The 21,365-nt window shown below is 51.8% G+C and overlaps 2 protein-coding genes across 2 annotated transcripts in view; both read right to left on the bottom strand.

The window, feature by feature from the left end:
* Positions 1-7,085, bottom strand: part of efnb3b (ephrin-B3b) — a 61,587-nt gene extending 54,502 nt beyond the window's left edge. Inside the window, exon 1 of the mRNA XM_003966823.3 lies at positions 5,881-7,085. Within this exon, the coding sequence (XP_003966872.2) occupies positions 5,881-6,029 (149 nt within the window). The 5' untranslated portion in view covers positions 6,030-7,085. The remainder of the gene's footprint in view (positions 1-5,880) is intronic.
* A 6,319-nt stretch (positions 7,086-13,404) lies between these two features.
* On the bottom strand, positions 13,405-21,268 carry wrap53 (WD repeat containing, antisense to TP53). Its single transcript, XM_003966830.3, has 11 exons — positions 21,073-21,268; positions 20,313-20,727; positions 20,041-20,221; positions 19,263-19,358; positions 19,016-19,124; positions 18,315-18,403; positions 16,668-16,891; positions 14,857-15,068; positions 14,199-14,302; positions 13,990-14,133; positions 13,405-13,912 (listed from the first exon to the last, which is right to left on the bottom strand). The coding sequence occupies exons 2-11, from the start codon at positions 20,584-20,586 to the stop codon at positions 13,708-13,710; spliced, it is 1,638 nt and encodes a 545-aa protein (XP_003966879.2). The 5' UTR covers positions 20,587-20,727; positions 21,073-21,268; the 3' UTR covers positions 13,405-13,707.
* Between the last annotated feature and the right edge of the window lie 97 nt (positions 21,269-21,365).

Here is a 21,365-nt window from a genome sequence, read left to right as displayed (position 1 = left end):
AAGCTTGCAAATGTTCCCGTGTGCTTGTGAGGATGAGGAAGAAGAGCCGGGAATTCATTTTCCAGCACAAGTGTGCAGCGACTGTGATCCGCCTCCTCGATTTCGATGCATTATCATCCTTTTATTCACACGCAGGAGCATCAAAAGGGGTAGGATAAGTCGGAAAAAGAAGCAAAAGAAATATTGTTGCACCACTAAATGGAAATGGAAACACTTCATCCCGGAATGAGATGAACTTTTTATATTGATCCCACGGTGGAGACGTCTTTAAGCCTCCGACTTAGCTTTTGGCGAACTGAGTCGATTAGCAGTCCGTGGCGCTACGAGGCGTTTGGCATGATTTCTATCTATCCGAGTCCTGTGTATGGTTTGTGTGTGTGTGTGTGTGTGTGTGTGTGATTGCAGCACCTTATCATATGAACTGTAGAAAGGAAACTGCTGCCATTCTCCTAATCGCTCCATGCTAAGTTGATCAAAGAGCTCATTCTGGCCCAAAAGTCGACGAATTCCTTCAAAGCTTTACCAGGTTTCATGCTAGACTTCACAGGGATAAATATTATGGGACGTGTCAGTAATGAGGAATGAGGAGCGGGCTGGGAAGCATGCTAGCAGGAAGCACCTAGTCGCGCCGTTGACCCGTCGCTCATCTGTCACTCTCCCCGCTCCCACCTGTCCGTCTCCGACCCCGCTCGTATTTCCTTCGCCGAATTTCACGCTCCCTCCCTTGACCCCGCCGCCTCTTTGCCGCCTCGTCTGCTCTTTGTCTCGCCCCGACGACACCCGCTTTCCCCTCTGTTCCTGCCCCTTTCGCTGATGCCACTGAGATGTTTGCAGGTCGCGGGGGGGGGGGGGGGACTTGACAAGGCACAGCTGCCTCTCCGGAGAAGCGTCTCGTTTGTCTCTCCTGCGCCGGCAGGCGATCCGTCTTTAACCGACGCTAACAAATTCATTCCAGGCCAGCGTCCAATCAGCAGGAATGATGATGAGTTCTGCTCTTAAAGAAGTTGACGGGGCTGAAAGTACGACTACAGAAGCACTAGCATACACACAACCGAGCGTAGACCTGCACACACACCTGAAGGGGTCTTCAAAGAGTTGCAGCACATTTTTGGCTGCTCTCGGATCAGCATCAGACCCCTGTGGTGGGGTCACCAAGGCCACGTTCACGCTATCGGTCTCCAAATGGACCAGACGGAGAACCAAAACGAGGAAGTGAACCAACGTCCAGCGACGCCCCTGAAGCCTCGGACTTCTCTGTTCCACCGTCAGAGGCCGAAGTCTCTGCTCGACTGTATTTTGAAACACAATTTCGAGTGGGAGTGAAGAAAAAAAAAATTCCCGGTTGCTTTTTTTGGAAAGCGGGTCAGACTGTTGAGTGATTATTCAAAATAACTCGCGTTGTTTTGCCAGATTTTTCTGGCCCTTTGGGAAAACGAGGCCTTCCAACTCGGTTACGGATCAAAACGCGGCCAAGGGCAGCGGCATCTGAACCGGCCCGAGAACGTGGGTCTTTACACGCGTTTCATTGTTCAGCTGTGGGCAGATGTGGCGGCGGCGGGGGCTGCCCCCCCCACCCCCATCACCCGCTAGCATCCACACATACAAATATGAAATGAGACCAGAGCCGACTCCCCCCTGCTGCTTTCTCATTTACCCGGAATGATGCCACAGAGGCTCCTGAGAAACCAGTGAGGAGAACCGGTGGGAATGTGCAGCGTGCCGCCCCGGTGCTACAAGACTGGGGGGGGGTGGGGGGGTGATGAGCTGTGTGACAGAAGTTGCCTCTTTGTAGTAGACCCCCTCTGGCCTCCGTGCACGCTTTCATCGCGGGCTTCTGATCCCTCCAGTCAGTTCTGTGTCAGCCTGGAGTGGGGTGGGGGGGGGGATTGACCTGGTCCAGTCCAAATGCTGCCAGGATCCTGATCCTGCTTAGGCTGGATGTGCTGTGAAGCAAGCTAATGAGAACCTGGAGTATGCATGTGTGAATATGTGTGTGTCGGCTGGGTACGGGGCCCTGGGTCTGTCCCCCCCCCCCCCCCCCCCCCGTACATGTGACCCCTCAGACCTACAGCCCCAGATTAGCGTCAGCACCGGCGCCGTCGTGATGGCGGCCGCTTTCGTGCGTGTGCATGTGTCTGTGGTAGAAAGTTTGCGTGCTCCGTGCCCGTGTTCCGGCGTTCCGAAGCGGCTCAGCCAAGCACACGCTTTTAATCTCCTCCATCCCAGTCATCAGCACTTTTAACAATTACCAAAATCCCAAAGTCACTTCTAAAGCCCCCAGGGATGGGGGGGGGGCTAAATGAGTTCTTTAGCTAACCCCGGCATGTTTACGGCGCCGCTTTCGCGGCTCTTATGATGTTGATGAATGAGCGCCGGCGCTGCCAAATAAACTTAGAAACGAGTGATGGAATAATGAATGAATCCTGAGAGCAGCGGCGCTTCCTGTCGCCTGCCAATTCCCATCACCTCCCCTGCGTGTGCCCGCGAGCACATCTGCCCTCCTCGCGCTTACACACGCAACAAAGGAGACGCATTAGGACCACACGCACGTGCACATGTCGGACATGAGCGGGAGGGGAGGTCGAGGCCCCCCCGGAGGATCATTTATGCACATCTGCTAACGTCCGCATGTCCAATATTCCCGCAGAAAAGCCTGAGGAGAGAGAATTCCGCCTTCTCCGTCTGCTTCCCCCGGCCTTTTTCCGTTCCGCAAGATCAGCTGAAACCTCTCTTCCGCGGCTCCCGTTCCCCTCAGCTCGTAAACACACACACACACACACACACACACACACACACACACACACACACCAAGGGAACGGGAGGTGGGAGGAGAACAAGCTTCTTTTACAGGCAGCTCGAGCGGGAAGGTTCATATTCTTTCTTCCTCTTTTCCGCAGTGTGCGCTCCTGCTTTTACTCCCCCTCAAACCAAAAAACAAAAAACAAAAAACCACCACCCAGTGGATACTTGCTAATCATTTAGCCTAAGGAAGCGTGTAGGTTCACCCAACCACAGCTGACTTATCCAGGCAGGCCAGAGGAGCCTGGCGTGCATTATTCATGAGCGGGAGACCTGCGGGTGGATTTACAGGGGGTGAAACCGGGTGTGGAGTTTCTGACGGACCAGCGGTCGATAAGTGAGCTTTGGAATGCTGCTCCTTAGACGCGACACTCTTTTTGACCCACTAACACTTATTCCTCGCCCTCTCCAAGAATATTTCTAGTCGTGAAGTGGATTTTTTTTTTCCTCTGCACTTGAAACAGTTAGCCTGGTTAGCTACTCTTTTATGCGGCACCAATTAGCCAGCGATTAATTAATTATTGAGAAACAGGAAGGGGGTATTAAATTTTAATGCAGATCTTAGGGGGAATAGTTGTATTACAAGTCACCAGGAGCGCCGCGCGGGAAGACGCCCACCCTCAGCCGGCGTTTACAATAATCTACAGCCGTTTACTCGGAGAAGAAAGGCGGGAAAAGAGGAATGTGATCAGAAGGGGGCGACTGCTCAACCCTGATGAGACAAAAGGGGGCGAAACCGCAAAACGTGGCGATGAGAAAGAGTCGCCAGTGCTGCCGAGCGGCGAGGCGAGATTCGATCTTTCATTAAGTGTCCGTGTAGGGCCAATAACAGGGATGCTGCTGTAATAAGGAGAAGTTATGTCTAAAGGGGAACGCTTTCCAAGGTGATCGTTCCGGTTCAATTCCCTCTTCCTCCAGCAGAACCTGTATTGGCACTTGAGATTTAACCTTTATTGATTTACTTTGGATTAGGATGGCGTGTACCACCACTTTGCAACCACCTCCACTCTCCAGCAACTTTGTCTCCATTTTGTCTTCCGGGCTGTCGTAATATCACCTGATGGAGAAGTCAATAAAAGGCTGGACGCGGCACTCGGGACTCGGGAAGGTTTTGATAACATAATTTGCGCGGCTCCTGCGGGGACCCGTCAAGATCACGATGATTGACTTGACAGCCGTCACTTTGTGATTTCAGGACATTTCTGCATTTCTTTTTAAAATTTTTCCCGTGGGCGAACAAGGAGCCTCACTTCGGAAAAGCGACTCTGCCCCGTGTGGTCACACATTTAACCACAAAATGACCACTGGAGACGGCGTCTGAACCTGTGGCTGGGACGGCCACACCTGCACGTGCAGAATCAAAGGGGGTGAGCAAAATTTTTTTAATCGGTAGCTGGTTGGGACACGTGTCTCCAATTTGCCGCGTCTGGTCCTCAAGTGAGGAACCAGGAGGTGCCGGAGCAGGGAGGAGCTACAGAGGACCGGATGAGCGACAGCGGGAACACAAAGAGAAAATGGAGGCAGAGAAGGTGGAAGGGGCGGGGGGGGGGGGGGGGGGGGTACCTGCAGGTGGTGCGGACAAGACGTGAACCGTGCACGCTTTCTTTATTTCAGAAGTAGATTCTGGGTGCGTGTGAGCGCTCGGCACGTTTCGGCCCGCGGCCAAACTCACCCCGAGGCATCCGATACCAAAGTTGTGGTCTTGTCGCACAGATACCGAGGAGGCGTGAGTGTGCCAGAGCGCTTAAAAGGGCTGAAAAAATAAACACGAGGAATGACTAAGCAGATTAACGGTGAATGGCGAGCTTCGTTGAGTAAGCCTCGGCGTACAAAGGGCTTTGTATTTTACACATATGAGCTAGCAAAGCTGAAACAAATATGGACCCAGGCCCCCTCTAATTGGCCGTTCCCCACACCCCGACCCTCGACCAACACTAAATTCTATTAGGAGACAGTAGTCTAGAGTCACCTGGAAGGCCTCAAAAGCCCGAGCTGTTAGCTGCTCAGCGTCCGTTCCGTTACTCCCCCGCCAGGCGAATCCGCCCACTGCTGACAAAAAGCCCTCATTAAGGGCTTCGTGCCTGGCTCCACAGCAGGAGGCCACACACAAAATCGCACCAGTAAAGGAGGGGAGAAACTGGGGAGGCCACAGCCTGCAGCACAAGGGCGTCCCAAACGGCCTCTGGCAGGGGTGTGAGCTAGACTTTGGGCGCATTTGTAGTCCTTTCATGAAGTAAAGTAAGTAGTCGAGCTCACGCGGATCCCCCGGGAGTCTGCATTTTCCATTTATGAGGCTGAAGAACCACACCGGCCCCAGTTCATCCCCAGACAAGAAAGTCAGGATTTGTACCTCTCCTGTCACCCTCCACCCGGCCACCCATCCCCAGGTGTCCTTTCACACGCCAGTTAAAATTGGCGGAGGTGTGAGGGAAGCAATGTCGGTCATTAAGGCCAGACAGCGGCAAGGTGTTTAAAATGACAATTCCTCGGCTAATGCCCGACACCTTCCTCTGGAGGGAAGAGGGGAAAATGCAAATGAGAGCGACGGCGGAGCTCGGGATGGCGACAGGGAGGGAGGGAGGGCGGCGGATGCGTACGGGAGGCCTGCAGGCCCCGGGTCTGGACTTTAATCAAGGTCACCCAGCAACAGCAATTCCAGAATCACTCACACGCACGCACACGCACAGGTCTTTATTATCCCCCGCACACTCGCTCCTGTGCGATTCAGTTCACCAGTAAGGCGAGCTGCGGCTCCACCGGCTCCAAATTCGGAACAGCTGTGGAACTTCAAGTGTCCACATTTATCGAGTGACACTGTTTATATTAGAGCCATATTAGATTATCAACAGGGGTGTTGGAGGGCTGCGACTTCGGAGGGAAAAGTAGGAAGAAGTGGCCGAATAGTAGTAAAAATAAGGAATCCTCTCAGGAGGGCTGTGGCGGGCCTGCACATTGAGGTAAGATTACCAACGCCAATGTGCTTTCCGCACCACGTTACAGGAAGATCAACTGTTTAAAGTTGAATAATAAGCAACATATAAGTCAAACCTGCAGTTTTAAAGCATGGAGAAAGGTCCTTACCGTTCGTTTAACGAATTCCAGTAGATTGGCTCCAAGTTACTGGCTGCGGTTCCCAGTAAATCCAGTAAGAACATCAGCAGGATCCCAAATCCATTCCTACTCCCTCGACACGCCATTTCAACCCTGACCCCCAGCATGTGTAGTCCCATTCGAAAGAGACGAGAAACACTTTCGGGGCTTTAAAACGGAAAGAAAACGAGGAATCGAAGCAAACGCGCAGCTGCAGAGCGACTCTGGCGCACAGGAGGTGTTCTGATTCAGGTAGAGCCAGTCAGAGTGTGAAGTGAAAAGGTGCAGAACACCTCATGGATCCACAGTCCGTCGAAATCTGCCAAATCACAGACGTGAATTTCAAAAGAAATCTCGCTCAATCCGTGCGTCTGGATCTCCAACGGCGGGGTTTTTTTTTTTTTTCTCCCTTTGCGCGTCCGCGATCCGACTATTTTAGTGCCAATCCCATGACTTTGGCCTTTAATGTGTCATTAGTGCTCGTTCCTCCCAAAGCAGCGGTCCTCAGCTCGGATCCAACTCCACGGGAATCGAATTGAGAGCTTACCCAGGAGCTATTTCTGCCGCCTCTCCGTGCGCCCTAATTGTCTCTTTCCGAACAATGTTCCCTTGTTCTCTGCGCCGACTCGGGGTGATTTCTCTCCCATTACCTTGTTTTCTCGCAAGAGGATGTATCTCCCATCAAATCGGACTGGACAGGGAGGGGGGGCCGAAGCCGTAGCCTTTAAAACGGAAAAACTGTCCAGAGCTCCATCTTCAGAAAGACGCGACGCTCCGTGAGCAAATACGATCCCCCGACTCCTTTTAACGAAACACACAGGTGGTAAATCCTCAAATCCCTCAACGGCGGATTTGTTGGTGATTTAGAAAGGAGGAAACGTGAATCCCAGTCGACAGTAAGTCCGAGAAAAAAAAGGAGAATTCAAAAGTCAAAACATATGAAAACTACACAGCGGAGCGCGGCGGGCGCATCCGAGCCGCGCAAACGTGAAACTTGTTCAGTGGTTAGAGAAAAGAGCCTGCGAGCTGTGCGCGTCGGCCCCCCTCGGAAACAGACGCCGGTCCGCCGCGGCGCATCGCTCGGAGAGACGGGACGTGGGTCGTTTAGCTCAGTCGTCTGTCTGCCTCCAAAAATCCCGGAGCTTTGACTTGCCCGGACGCTCGCAGCGCATTGACAGACCGACTGGCTCGTTGGAGAGGAGGAGGAGGAGGAGGAGGGGAAAGGGGGAGGAGGGGGTGGGGGGGACGTGGATGAATGGAAGAAAAAAAAAGCCCCATCCTCCGACTGGCAGGCGGAGCGCGCCGTCGGAGCGCAGTTCTTCCAGGCTGTTTCGGGAGGGGGGGCGGAATCGAGTCTCCCCTTTTCAGCACCTCCTCTCCCTTACTTCTCCCTTGGGATTGAGAGCCCCCCACCCCGACTCGGACCTTTGGACTTCCTGGTGCTTTATTCTGTCTCCTTACAAACGCAGCCCCCCCCCCCCCCCCCCCCCCCCCCAATAAAAAAGCTTGCCTTCTTCGCCGTCAATATGAAAGAGCACGGGCGCCTCCGGTGTCCAGAGCGGGTATTGCACCGGCATCGGGCCTGAATATTGATCCAATCCAGGTATGATCACGTAAAATTCTGTAATTTGTAAAGATTCTTTACATGCAAAATACGTCATTATTTACTATAGAACGTGACTTACAGCTGCACTCTTGCGGGGAAGTTTAATTACGAAAGGAGGAAAGAAAAGTAAAGAAATAATCCCACTCTGAATGAACCCCACTCTGGAGCCAAGTATAACCAGAAACTCCCGACACCTTTTCTCTGATGTGGAGGTTAGACTCCCCTCCCTCACCCCCCTCCACCCTCCTACTGACAGAACAGGGGAGGATTCCCAGGATCCAGCACCGACGCTTCAAAGCGCACCGGTTCAAAATTTGATGGGGTGCAGGGACGCGTCGGTGACAGGGCCCACACACACACCGGTGTTTACACAGGCTCCGGTCTGCCAAAGACCCCTGACACGTCGCCTCAGCAGACGGAAAATGGGAGCCGGAGGGGCCAAAACTGTGGCTGCACTGCCCCCGTGCGGCCACCGAGGGAACGGAACAGGCTGAGCCCCCGATTCATGACGCCAAACTCCTGCGATGTCAGGTGGTTGTCGTCGATTTGACATCGTAAACGACCCTATTTATTTGGAAAAATCACGCCTGTAAACTCTGGAAAGGTCTTCGTCTGCATAAATCTAAATGTTTCTGGAAAGGACCATGACTGAGTTGCTGAAATTGATTCAGGTTGACGATTTCAACAGAGACGAAATGCAAATATTCGAGTTTGACGGCCTGGTTTGGGCCCTGCCGGCGTTATGAAATAAAACGAGAAAAGGTCTTTAATATGATGCACCATGCACGACCCCCTGCTGTCCCCTCACAGCGGGAGGAGGGGGGGGAAATAAGTCAGGAAAGATGAACAAACAGTCGAGGAAACCTCTGATCTGCTGCTGGAGCTTCTAGGAGATCGGTGCCGTCTCTGCACTGGCTGTGTCTGTAATTATGGGATAGGAGAGCCAAGCGAGAAGACAAAATGCAGAAGGAGGCGGAGCCTGACCTCCTGAACCCGGGTCGACAGCGAAATGTGCAGCGGCGGAGGCGGACAGACCGGTTCAGAGGTGGAGCTGGCATGAAAAACAAAACCGTCTCCTCAGTCTCGGAAAGTATCGGAGTGGAAAAACTGGCTCCTTTCGGATTGATGACTCGGCTGAGGTGCGTTTCGGGGGCCCCCGCGCACCGCCGGGCCCCTGCGTCGATGCTTAGCATTCACGCTAGCGTCCTTTACTGTGCCGACCTTCACGCCGGCGTCAGCGATAACAGGAAGTGCGCGGCTATCATCAGCAAGGGTTGAGGGCGGGACACGTGCTCGGCGGCCTCGGACAGGAAAACATGCACCCTGGTGGGAATTCCATTCCCACCGAGGGTGGCGCGCCCCCCTGTTGCGTGATAGATGGCAGCTGCACGTCTTTATCCTTCTGCGGCCATCCGTCCACCTCCACACACACATCTGAAGGTGATGGCGAGCCAGCGGCGGTGGGCCGACGGCAGCTGGGGGGGCTCTCAGCATCATGTGACGTGCCGCCCGCACATGTGGATGAAACAGTTCTTCTACCAGACAGTTCGTCTGTCTCACACACATACTCACATTTGCATGCTTGTGGAGACCGCGTGTAGCACCTAGCTATCTGTTCTCCTAGCAATGCGAGGACACTTGGGCTGTTCCTCACATCGTCCGAGGGTTTAGACTTGGGATGAGCTTAAGGTTGATGTTAGAGGGTTAGTTGGGATGTTCGGGGTTGGAGAATGTATAAAATTTAGGAGTCCTCGCAAATATAGAAATCCAAATTTGTGATGTGTGTGGCCACTTTTTACAGTTGAACCAAGGATGCCAGCTGGTCTCCCAGCATGCCTCGGTGCAGCTCTAATATTAAAAGCTCATTTAAATGCTAACCACACCCCAGACTAAAACTAGTCGCCCTGAATTCTAAGCAGATGTTTTATGTTTCCAAAGAGGGGCGGGCAGAAGCGGCGCCGCAGCCGAGGCGCTGTTGTTGTTTTTGCCGCGTCACACTCGTCTTTAGCGTCGGCTTCAACCCGCGGTGGCCTCCTAAAAGTGGTATTTCCATCACCTCAGGTCATCTTCTCTGTGCGTTGGGAAGCAAGGCAGTGAAAGTCCTCTTAAAAGACAAGTTTGCGGATCGCAGAGTGTAAAATGGGCCGATTTTTTTCCGGACGTCTCAGGTCGCGAATTGAAAGTGAACTGCTGTTTGCTAGCAGCTGCGCGGGTTCAAAGCACGTTTGCTGTTCATCTGCAGGCCTGAGCCTCTAATCTGACCGATGATGGCAGATCAATCTCTGTAATTGGTGGAGCCTAAACAGATTAAAAGCGTTGCTGATGAGTCCCAGCTCGTCCGTAGTTTGGGACGGAGTGTATCCACCATGTAGGTGGCCTAATCTCAATTTTTATTTACATTTGGGAACCGGAATCCCTAAATTCCAACCCTGAAACAGCCCGTTAGACACTCGTGTCTCATCCTTGCCCCCCCCCCCAGCTGCTCAACATCTGGCCGTGGCCCTTTAGCCCAGATCACTGATCCTGCGGCACCTCCAGCCCTCCCAGCTACGCTGCAAAAGTTCCCCTCCGGCCATTTTTAGAGGCAGGGAAGGTGTCGAGGACCCCGCCGTTCCACCTTTCCCTGGGGCGCCATTATCCAAGCGGAGACTTGGCCCGGGCGTCCGGCGCCCCGCTAAACCGCCGAGATCAGACCTTCAGCGCAGAGGGAGACGAGGCTCTCCGGCTTAGCTCATTTCAAAGCGCCCGGCCTTGCGACTGCCTGCTAGCGGGATCGCCAAAGGAAAAATGTGATGAAAGGGTGACGGCTGTGGATGCACGTGCGCGAGAGCCCCTCCACCTTAAAGGGGTACGAAGGCGTCGGAGACAGGAATACCAGGAGCCGTCGTCTCTACCTGCCAGGAGCCTCAAAATACAATTTTATGACAAATGTTTTCTCTGTATTTATATTCCCAGCTCTATATGTGGCGAAACATCTGGAGCGAATAGCGAGGGATCACACTCCGCATGGAAATGAGACCCCGGGTGCTGCGAGTTTTCCCCGACTTCAGAGGATGTGCGGGGATACAGGTGCCAATTACTCTCCCCGTCTAATGTAAGCCAGAGAACAAGGACGCGTCAATCACCGCCGCCGCGCCCGGGATGGAAATTGGAGGCATTCAGAAGAAGTCGGGCTATTTTGGGAGCACATGAAATGGGATTCGGGAAAGAAAGACTTGCAGCTTGAGACTTTTTTGGGGGAAAATTCCTCCTGTAATCTAAACTTCAGATGTGTATAATAAAGGAAAACATAGCGAGGTGAAAATTACCCGCTGCACGGGCCCGCTAGCGCTAAAATGAATCCCTGAAAAGATCCAGCGAATGCCTGGCATTATCCGCCTTTGGCATTAGCGGCCTCTTAGCGACCAATTCAGGCAGAAGCACTAGCCGCCTAGCTTACCGACAGGACTAAAACAGAACACGGAACACATGATTTGCTTCATTCTTTTTGCTAATGCTAAAAAAAGATATCTGGTGAAGGGTTTCCAACTACCATATTTTTTTCGAGAACATGCAAGTATGAAATTATGTAGAAAATAGAAAGTATCGCCCTTACGCTCCATTTGTGCTGGGCTACATCACTGTACCATAAAGTCAGAATTTTACGTCAAACCGAAAAGGATACTCGAGTAACGAGTACGATACCCATCAATTTTCCTCTGACTGAACTACACTCGGCAGTAACAGGCCAAAATATTCCTTCCTCAAGAAGGTTTTGGTCACTGCTTATCAATGTAATGCTAATGTAAAGGTGTTAAGCGCTAATTTTCATGAGCAGTTTGTTCGATCACATTAAAAAAAACGTGGAAAAACTTCACGTCCGCCAACTGAACCCAGAGCTCCGTTTCCAGGAAGCTAACTCAGCATCTGAACCCTCACATGATTCACGTCGAGGTGTTCCGAGGAAAAGATAACGTGTCGTGCGCGCATGCCAGTGATGTTTGCGCAGCGCAGCATGCTAGCATGACAAAGCTAAATTTCACAGAAATTCTGAGCGATTGTACCCACAGTAAGTCGTGTTTATTGAGGCTAAATTGTGCCAAATCGATTGAAAAGTCTTCTTCCGACTACCATTCATGCTCTAACAATTTCCGATGCTAGCTATTAGCTCAATTCCGATCAGGTGGAGAAACATGGGCAGCTGTACACATTTAAATGACAAAAACCGAAGCCGTTAAGTGAAAAACTTTACTCTCCCGGCGTGTCAGAGCCAGGGTCTCGGCGCTAAGAGCCTGCCAAACACGTCCCGGAGTCTTTCTGGGAGATAAAGGAGGCGTCCCTTTGACATTTTCATAAATGCCATGTATGACAACCTCTAAAAGCTGCCGCAAATCTCTTCTCTCCGCTTCACGCTGTGAAAAAGCTTTGTTTTTTTTCCTCCTCCTTTCAAAAGGCAGGCGGAGTGACAAACGGCGGCGCGGTTCAGACGGACGCGCTCCCTCCTCTTCTCCGCCATGCTAATTCAGCAGGGGTCGCGCCGCGGAGCGCTCGCCTGAGTGCTCCGCCGAGGGTTTACAGATCCAACAGACAGGCGGCCATTTGAATAATTGTTTTCAAACGTCTTCCTTAATATCAAGAACCCATTACTTACTATTTTGCACACTCTGGCGGCGAGCGGGGTTGTTAGGGTTTGAGTCTGGGTAATGGCGGGCACTTATGCGGCGCCACGGATGCGACGCAAATGGAGGCTCGGGAAGACGAGACGGCGAACGCTCAATGCAGATTGGCTTGTTAACCTGCGCCACGTTCACCTGGGACGGGGATAACGGCTCCAGCGTCCCCTGCGATGGCGTGCACGTGACACGAGGGGGTTTAGCACAAAGAGCCCGGTAACATTTCACACAGGCCTGAGGGTGATTCCTCGAACGTCGGGCCTCAGCATCAAAGGAGGGATTAAAAACAAAGTGGGAATGATAGCTTCCTGTCAAGACGGTCCTTTCCAAACAAAGCTAACCGAGACGTGAACTTCGTACCTCCTAGCATCGTCTTCGTACCATTGCGGACGCGACCCCGCGACCCCGGTTGAGAAGATGAGACGCCGACTTCAAAGACACAACCGCTTGAGCGCGGACTTCTTTAAATATAGATCGAAGCAATTTTTTTCTGCAAAAACAAAAAAAGGTTAACGACAAACTATTCAGACAGAACATCGGCCAAATGGGACGTAGAGAGAAGTTGAAAGAATTGAAAGAGTCGTCTGATCATTTTCAGGCGCTCAAACTAAAATTGCTAACATATAGCCATCCTAGCATGTAGATATTCTATTCAAGCTAAGATAAAGACACTACTATTTCCATGAATTACAACATGTACCGGTATACTTCTAATGCTACTAGAATTTACACACACACACACACACACACATATACACATACACTCAGATTAACACACCAGACAAACCATGCTCACTCATGAATACCACTGGATCATTCGTCAAACTTGTGTGACAGATTATTTTCCCTTCCTCTCATCTTGCCATCTAGTTCACTCTCTCACGGTGAGCAAGTCACTTAGCAACAGGCACAACATTGCAGCCACACGTCTGTGTGTGTGTGTGTGTGTAGCCGACACTGAATGTAGTCGGGTGACAACTTTCACCCTTAAACATACGCAAACTCCTGTTAGCTTAAGATTTGAGTTTCATCCTTCGATGTCGAGCGTTTGATCTTAACAGAAGGAATACTTTCATTAACCTGTTGGTTCTGGCAGGTTTGCTGCCTTTTTTAAATTTAGATTTGTTTAATTCAAGGAGACCTGCCCTAAAAGACCGAAATAACAGAGCGCTAGTGCACCAGAGAGGAGCTGATAAGGGAAGGAACGAACGCAGTCACAGTTTACACAGTTACCAAAGTAAAGAGGGGAAACAACAGTCAAGAAACGTGAGGTTTTATTGTCAATCGGAAGCTTTACAATAACACAAAAACATCAAAAGGGTTTACAAAAATATTCATCTGTGTGCACGGACGACGCGACACAGTTTAAAAAGGTACAAAAAAGATTTGAAACAATTGGCACTTACGTCAGTGATAGTTAGCAAGCTCAAGGGCGCGCACGTGTCATAAAGTAGCCTGATCGTTCACGCTCACGAGATTAAAAGGTTTACAAACAGACAAAATAACGGCTTTGACTCTTTAGGCGAAGGAACCCTCTTTACTTTAACGCCGGGACCAAAATCAACCGGCGCTTTGATCTCCGGTCCCCTCGTGGGCGGGGCCCACCGGCCCGGCCCACCACACGCGCAGGGTGTTGTCTTCCCGCCTCTCCCGCGGCACGGCCGCGGCTTCGCTGTCCGGGCCCGAGTCGTCCTCGCTGTCGCCGGGCGACGGGAACTTCCGCTGGCCGCTGGAGGTCGCCAGCAGCGGCATGAAGGGGTGAACACTGTCGGGAGAGCAGGAGAACCGGGTTTGGGCCGCTGACTCTCAGGAGGGGAGCAGATCCAAGGTGCGCTTCCTTACCTGACGCCGTTGGTGCAGTCCCAGTGGGCCTGGAACCTGAGCTGTGGTTGCAGGAGCTCCTCGCTCGCCTCGGGAGGCACCGTCTGCGTGTCCCACACCGACACCACCCCTTCCGTGTCCCCGCTTATCAGGTATCTGCCCGAGCTGCACGGAGACCGCCCCCTCAGTTCCGATTGTCAGCGGGTTCACGGGAAACAAGGACAACTTACGCGTCCAGGTCGAAGTAGATGCGCTGGTTGGTGGCGACGTTCCTCTTCATAGTGAACAGGACGTTGTCCGGTTCCCTCAGGTCCCAGCAGAGAATCTCCGAATCCTAAAGTCCGAGAAGAGGCTCGATCAGGCGCCTGCCAGAAACCACGCAGCCATTTCCTGCGCTGCGTTAGCTGGTTGCTCTGCTCCGTTAGCATTAGCTGCTCCCTGAAACCGCTGCCAGCTTAAACACACTGACTTCTAAACTTGTGATCCACAGCCTGACAGACTGCTGTTGCTATGGGTTTGATACTTAGCTGTTGCCATGGAGACGTTTCCTATCCAAATAAATACACTTTTTTAGTGGGTGTTTTCTCAAAATGTGAGTTTTTCTCAAAGTTTGGGCCAGGAATCTCCACTTCTAGAGCTCCCAAAAGGACCAAACGTCCCTCTTTCACATCTTTAGAATTTGCTTGTTTAGTTTCTTATGTCATTGCAGAACATGGAACGTTTTATTTTGTGGTGAAAATGAGTTTTATATTGACAAACTCTTAAAAGCCTGTAAACAAAAAAAAAGGGTTTTATTGATGTCTGGAATCAACCGTTTCCACCTGCTTCACACAGCAAATCTGTCATTAACCCCACGTCTCTTCTGTGTGTGTGTGTGTGTGTGTTGACCTTGCGTCCGCCGGTATACAGGTAGTTGCCGTCGGGGGAGAAGAGCAGATGGGTGAGGCCCCCGTGGTGGCGGGTGGGCAGCAGGGCCAGCAGGGTGCCGTCCTGGCAGGCGTAGAGGCCGGTGCAGCGGGAGTAGGAGCCGCAGGCGTAAACGGACTGGCAGGGGCTGAAGCCCAGGCAGGAGATGATGCCGCCCTGGCCCTGCTTCTTCACTGTGGCAGAGAGCAGAGGGGGGGGGGTCTGTCGGCTGGGTAACCAGGCGCTTCAGCGTCTCCTAATGCCGTCGCCTGGACCTGCACAGGCTCCTTTGGGTCTCGTTAAATGCGGATAAAACCAGAACTAAACGCGTTTCCAGTGACAGATTTTCCAAATCTTTCGACGCCGTGACGCTAAGAAAATGAAAATAAACAGTTGTCAACAACCTCTGTTGACGGGACGGCTTTTACAAACATTCCAGACTCCGAAAACGACAGAGAGCACAAAGACGGCGGTCTTTTGTTCCCCCACCAGCGCCACAGACGCCAGCTCCCATTGTTCTCGTCTCAAAGTCGCCGCTCCACCCTTGAGCAACGGCGAGCGGCTCCTCCGCTCAAAAACACGCCGTCGGAGTCTCAAAATATAAACAGTAGCCGACTGGTGAGGCGCAATCAGGAAGTCTGATCATTCGACGTGCGTTTGCTTCAAAACTCACTTGGATGTCCCCCCCCCCACAATACAACTCTGCTCACTTGTTTGAGTCCAAAGGTCATGAATAACATTTCCTGAAGACAATCAGTTCATCATTAATTTAGCACCTTAACACAATATTTAATTAAAGCCACTAATTATTTTAAAGCACATTAGTCTGTTGTTTCCAAGCTTCCATCACCCCCACTCAGCCTTTATAAACAGAGCTAATGAATGTTTGACCTGCTTATAATGACGTTTGCTCAGCGTCGTCACATACCCAAGGCCCGGATGAGGCACGTGCACACACACGTGTACGCACACGTGCGCGTGCACGCGTGTACGCACACGTCATCCCTCAGAAGCCTCCGGTAGTTCGTCTCAGCCTCCTGACAGCGTCCGTCATGCGACCCGGACGCCCATGAGCCAGCGTGCACCCGGGAGTTGGAGCGCACGAGGCTTCAGCGACGTTCTATCCAACCCCGTGTGCAATAACCCCCCCAGTCATGCCTGCTGCCCCCCCCCCCCCTCCTCCAGGAATCTCCCTCTCTCCAGGTTTCATCAAAGGCTGTTTGAGCGGCAAAAAAAACCCAAACTGGTATTTTAACGGAACAAGATCAGGTTCGTCTCCCAATTTAAAAGGAGCGAACCAAACTAAAACATTATCATTTATTTCACAAGACCGCGGGGAACCGCAGCACGAGGATGAAAGAGCGGCGGGTCGCCCACCCCCGGGCTCGGAGACACGCCGCCTTTTAAACTTTTCCTCATTCTAAACTGATCCGCCAAACTGAGCTGGACAGGAGAGAGCGAGCGCGCGGCCGGTTAATGAGCCTGATGGGTGGAACGTTCCACGCTTAAAAGAACGTCTTCTCACTTTGCTAAGATGTTACAGCGATTGACTTGGCGGCGGTTTGAAGCATTTTTCCTCGTTAGGAACGGTAGAAAAAAACACTTTCAAAAACAAACCAGTTATTTATACAGAAAAGGGAAAAATTCAGGATGTTTTTTCTGCTTCGACTTCAACGCGCCGAGTTTCGGAGAGTTTAACCCAAATGAAAAACTGCTTCTCTGCTGCGCTGCGTCGGTCGTTTGGGCTCCCGACCCCACGACCTTCTGAACACCAGCCCGGAAACGTGACTAACCTGTGGTGGGCCTTTCCTCGCAGTCTCTCCCGGGCCGCTCGGTGTGGAAAACACGCACGGTCTTGTCGAAGCCGCAGTACAGCTGCGACCCGTCGGGCGTGAAGCACAGGGAGAGGGCGGCCGTCAGCTCGTCCAGGTGGTTGTAGGGTCGGAAACTGGCGCGGACCTCCCCGTAAAAGGCGTCCCACAGGTGGATGGGGTTGTCCCGGCTGCTGCTAGCGAGGCTGCATCGGTGCACAGTAAATAGCCATGAAAAGGTGCTCGTTTAAGGTTTTTTTCCCCTGCCGACGCCTCATCGAGAGCTCGCCGGCCGCTGCAACCACTTCCTGTTTGTAGTTTTGACTTTGAAGCGCCAAAACAAACACAGCGGCGCATCTTTGTTCATTCAAGTCAGGGCTGCAGACTGAGCACTGCCTTTTTAACTCTAATTACCGGGAACCGAACAAATGGCGAGACATCACTGTGGGTCAATTAGACAAAGGAAATTAGCCCCCGCCTCGGCTGCTGTGTTGTGCTGTAACCCCTCGGAGGTGCGGCTTTATTCCGGGGCAGGAAAACGCCTAATTGGAATGCTAGGCTGCTGCTAGCTTGGAGCGATGCCTGGAACTAAGTGCAGCTTAGCTGAGCCACAACGGGGACCCTTATTCCCTCTCGATGAGCGAGGTGGGGGTGGGGGCGGGGGCATCGGGAGCATGTGGCTTTTGGCAGATGGAGAGTAGAAGCAGCGCGGCGGAGAGAATCGAGACAAAATGGGAAACATGAAGGGGGGGAAAAAAGCCTTTCGACTGACTACGACGACTGCTTCATGCTTCAGCCTCAGCCATTATTCATCATCTCCCTGCTCATCGACCACCTCGCCACTTCCCCGCTGGAGCTCCTTTCTGATGTCAGCGGTGATCTGAAGATTCCATCATCGACCCGGGGATGGGCGGCTCCCCGCATCGCTTTGGCAGATGCCCCCGGGCCTCTCAAGTCTGCTCACTGTGGCGTCTGTTTTTGATGACTGCGCTGTTTACGCTGCTCATTTGGGGGCTTTTTTTCTTTCACTCCGAGCACCAGCGAAGGCTGCCTGAGCGGACGTGGAGCGGCGCCAGCTCCGGGCCTCGATCAGCCTGATCCGTCTGAGGGTGGAAGCTGGAAGTGGAGGATGATGGGAGCCAGGGGAGGAGGTGAACACCGCTGGCAATCTGACCTCAGCTCGTTAAAACGGCTCTGTGGTCGATGGTGATGGTCGGCTGTTGGCTCAAAGACGCGCTGATGTCACTCTAAACCGACGCAAACACCCTCAAAGAAAGAGTGAGACGAGGGGGGGGGGGGGCATGACACCCTCTAGGTGTTGGTGGGAGCAGTGACAGAGCCGAACCAGCAGGGCAGCAGCATCGTTGGGACTTTCAAAGTAGCGGCAATATTCCATTTATTCCCGACTCCCAAACGTTTCCGTGGCACTACTCGCTCGTGGATGGAGTATTGCGCAACATATAAGCATGGAAACGCTGCGCTATGTGAAATTAAAATTTTTCGTGCGCGAACTACAACACAGGCCGCGGCGACGGGGGCTGACGCCTAGCTTATGATTGGCCGCACGCGTAGCTAATGGGAGGTTTGCGCGGGGATTCCGTCAGCTGGCGACCAGAGAGGCGGACTTACAAACATGTTTCTGGCTCCAGAGAGGTCATCTTGGGGTACCAGCAGTAGTCGTAGATGGTGTCGCCCTCCGCCATCCTCAGCGCCGGACTCTGTCGCGGAGGGAGAAGAGACGGGAGGATCACGAACTAGACCCATCAGTGGCAAACGGGCCGACAGAAGACGACATCAGAGGCTTTTCCCTTGAGTACAATTCAATATTACAACCCCGGTAATCAAACTTTAATCCTCCACGCTGATCACAAAAGGTCTTGGAGCTCTGTAATGGAGGAAAATGGATTACATTTTAATTATTTTTGCTCAGTGATCCCAATCTACTCGGGTGCAATAAAATCCAAGACTCCATATTTCCGAAACCCTCCGTGCCGCTTTATTCTATTAAATCCACTGTAATTCCTTTCCTCGCGTTGTTCGCTGGCGCAGATTGAAATGTTTTCGCTCCGGGTTTTATAATAGGACAACGCTCGGGCAGAGAGGACGACATTCTGACAGCCTGTGTGCATAAAGGTCAGCGAACAGGTCGATGACCTTTACTGCAAATACTCCATGTTTTAGAGTTTCGTGCTTGACAAAAATAGAACCTCTCCCAAGAATGAACATGTTAGGACCAGACCTTAGTTGCCGTTCTTCTGTATTCTGTTGTTTGCATTTGCGTGAGCTAATTTTATGTTTTTGTCGCCAAAGCGACAGTGATGTGCATCTACCATCTCAGGTAACGAGTCCCAGTTGTAGCTGTAGATCTGGGGGGGGAGGTTGTACAGGCGGAGCACATTGTCGGCGCTGTTGGTCAGGATACAGGAACCATCGGGGGCCCTGGTTGAGAAAACAGGAGGAAAATAATGCAAACAAAACTGTTAAAAACTACAACTGAGCTTTGACAGGCAAGCATTGTTTTAAACTCATAATGACGACGCAGTAAGCTGAGATTTTAGACTAAATGGTTGTGTTTACCATTTGCAGCCTTTGAGGTAATTCTCTGGGAGCCTCGAGTACTCGGTCCAGGAGCCCGTAAGCATCTGGGGATTCTGGGTAAAATCCAGGCTGGCACTGAAATCAAGAGAAAGACGAGGTCAAATCTGGAGGGAAGGAGTTCCAAAGATAGTAGTGAAAAGGTAGAACTCCCTCTCTGACCACTGTTTCCAGGCTGAACCGGACGTGTGGTTAGACCCTGCTGCAAATTTATCGGATTCATCCGAATATCATCTGGTGATCTTCAGACGCGGTGAAAAAAAGAATCCATCTAGGGTCACCGCCTACATACGGGTGATGGTAATGTTGGACCAGTTCAACTGTGATACTCCAATACCAGAATGGAGCTTTTTAGGATGTGCAGAGACCGCCAAATACCTCTATCTCTACCTCTCTCTGCCATTCATTCTGCCCTTCCTCTCTGCAGCTCAAGCTCCATCAGGTTGGACGAGGACATTTGGGGGACACAGAATGGTATTAGAGGGTGAGGAGTGGTCCCCAGTGTCCTCCAAATGCAATCCTTAGTGACTAAGGCCCCAAAACACAGATATATACCTAATAAAATCTGAATGTCGGGACGGCAGATTAGCTAATTGTTCATCTTTCATCAAACACCAACTCTAAAGACACAGCAGAGACAACACAGGACAGCTAAGGAAGAACTCTTAAAATGGTCCTTTTGTCTGAACATAATCTGCTCAGGGGCGACAGCAGGTGCTTGGTTGATCATCATTACGCCTGAAATATGGCGGCCACCTACTGCTGCCCTTCAGCGGGGCTGTCTGAAGACCCGTTGCTGTTGTGTTGGTCCCCTGGATTCAGCTGTCCATCGTCTGAAGGGGTCCCGCACCCATCTCCATTTTCACAGGATTCTTGTACGCCTTCAGCGACAGACACCACATCTCGTCCTGCCTCCGCCTCACATTGCAGCTGCTCCGTCCCTTAAACAGAGACGTGCATTCGAACTCAACAACCGATAACCACCCGACTTACGCCGCGCATCTCCTGTTTTATTTGAACAATTGCACGTACTTTGCCCAAATGATGAGATGTCCTCTTGCAGACAAGAGCCGGTCTGTTCCGGTGTTTCTCCACCCGTCTCGGCCCTCTCCTCAAATGGCTCTTGCTCCTGGTCCTCGTCACTCATTTTCGGCCGCTTTGCAGATGGAGGCAGCCCTTCCTCCGACTTCTCTCCCACCCCGGAGCTGTCCTCCCCAGGTAAAAGTGCCTGTTGAGGCGGCTCATTATCTGCCCCTTCATCCTGCCCCCCGCCTCCTCCATCGCCACCTCCAGCCGTGTCAGACATGTCAATGTTGATCAAGCCACAGTTTGTTCCTAACTTGCTTGTCAGACGTGGGTGAGGTAGGTGCTACTGGGGTAATGCTTCTTCCTGCGGTGGGACTGTTTGACTCTGCTGGGGGTCGAGGACATCACAGCACCCAGTAGCCTTAAAAAGATGCACAGACGGCGTATGAAATGCAGTGGGCTCCAGCAAGGACAGAAAACCAACATAGATAACACAAAAAACGCACGATGAGGATAAAAGTCGAGGTGCCTGTAGCCAGTCCTGGTTTGCAGAACCACCGCTACTAACTAGCGTCATCTTTATATTCGAGCGAACAAGAACATGACAAATCTGGATATGCTTTGGTGCGCTTTCGTGGAACATGCGTTTGATTAGTAGTTTAAATCACGGAGACAAAGTCAAAATGCTTCGATTTTCTGTTCAAAATTACCTTCGTTACACCACGACAGCTTTAGCATTAGCCGATGCTAAGTTGACGGTACCTACCTGCGATGTGATTTGCAGGTTTTTCCCCCCTGTTCAAGTGTCAAATCGGAACTAGTTTCTAATGATTAGAAACGAGCGATTTTTATTGTCTTTAGAACTTGTGTTTCATGTATACTAGTTCGTCACTTATCACACAAGTTGTAAACACTGTAGGCGGCCATGTGCTTCCAAGTATCGCGAGATGTTCTGCGCGATTTCCGGAGTCAACCGTTGCTGCCCCATAATAACCTCACTGCGTTCTTCCTTTGTATATGCAATTAGGGACATATTAAGTTCGCTTCTTTGTGAAATTT

The sequence above is a fragment of the Takifugu rubripes genome, chromosome 8, assembly GCF_901000725.2.
Source record: "Takifugu rubripes chromosome 8, fTakRub1.2, whole genome shotgun sequence".
Lineage (NCBI taxonomy): Eukaryota > Metazoa > Chordata > Actinopteri > Tetraodontiformes > Tetraodontidae > Takifugu > Takifugu rubripes.
The sequence above is the reverse complement of the archived record's forward strand: the minus strand, read 5'-3'. Positions and strand labels throughout refer to the sequence as shown.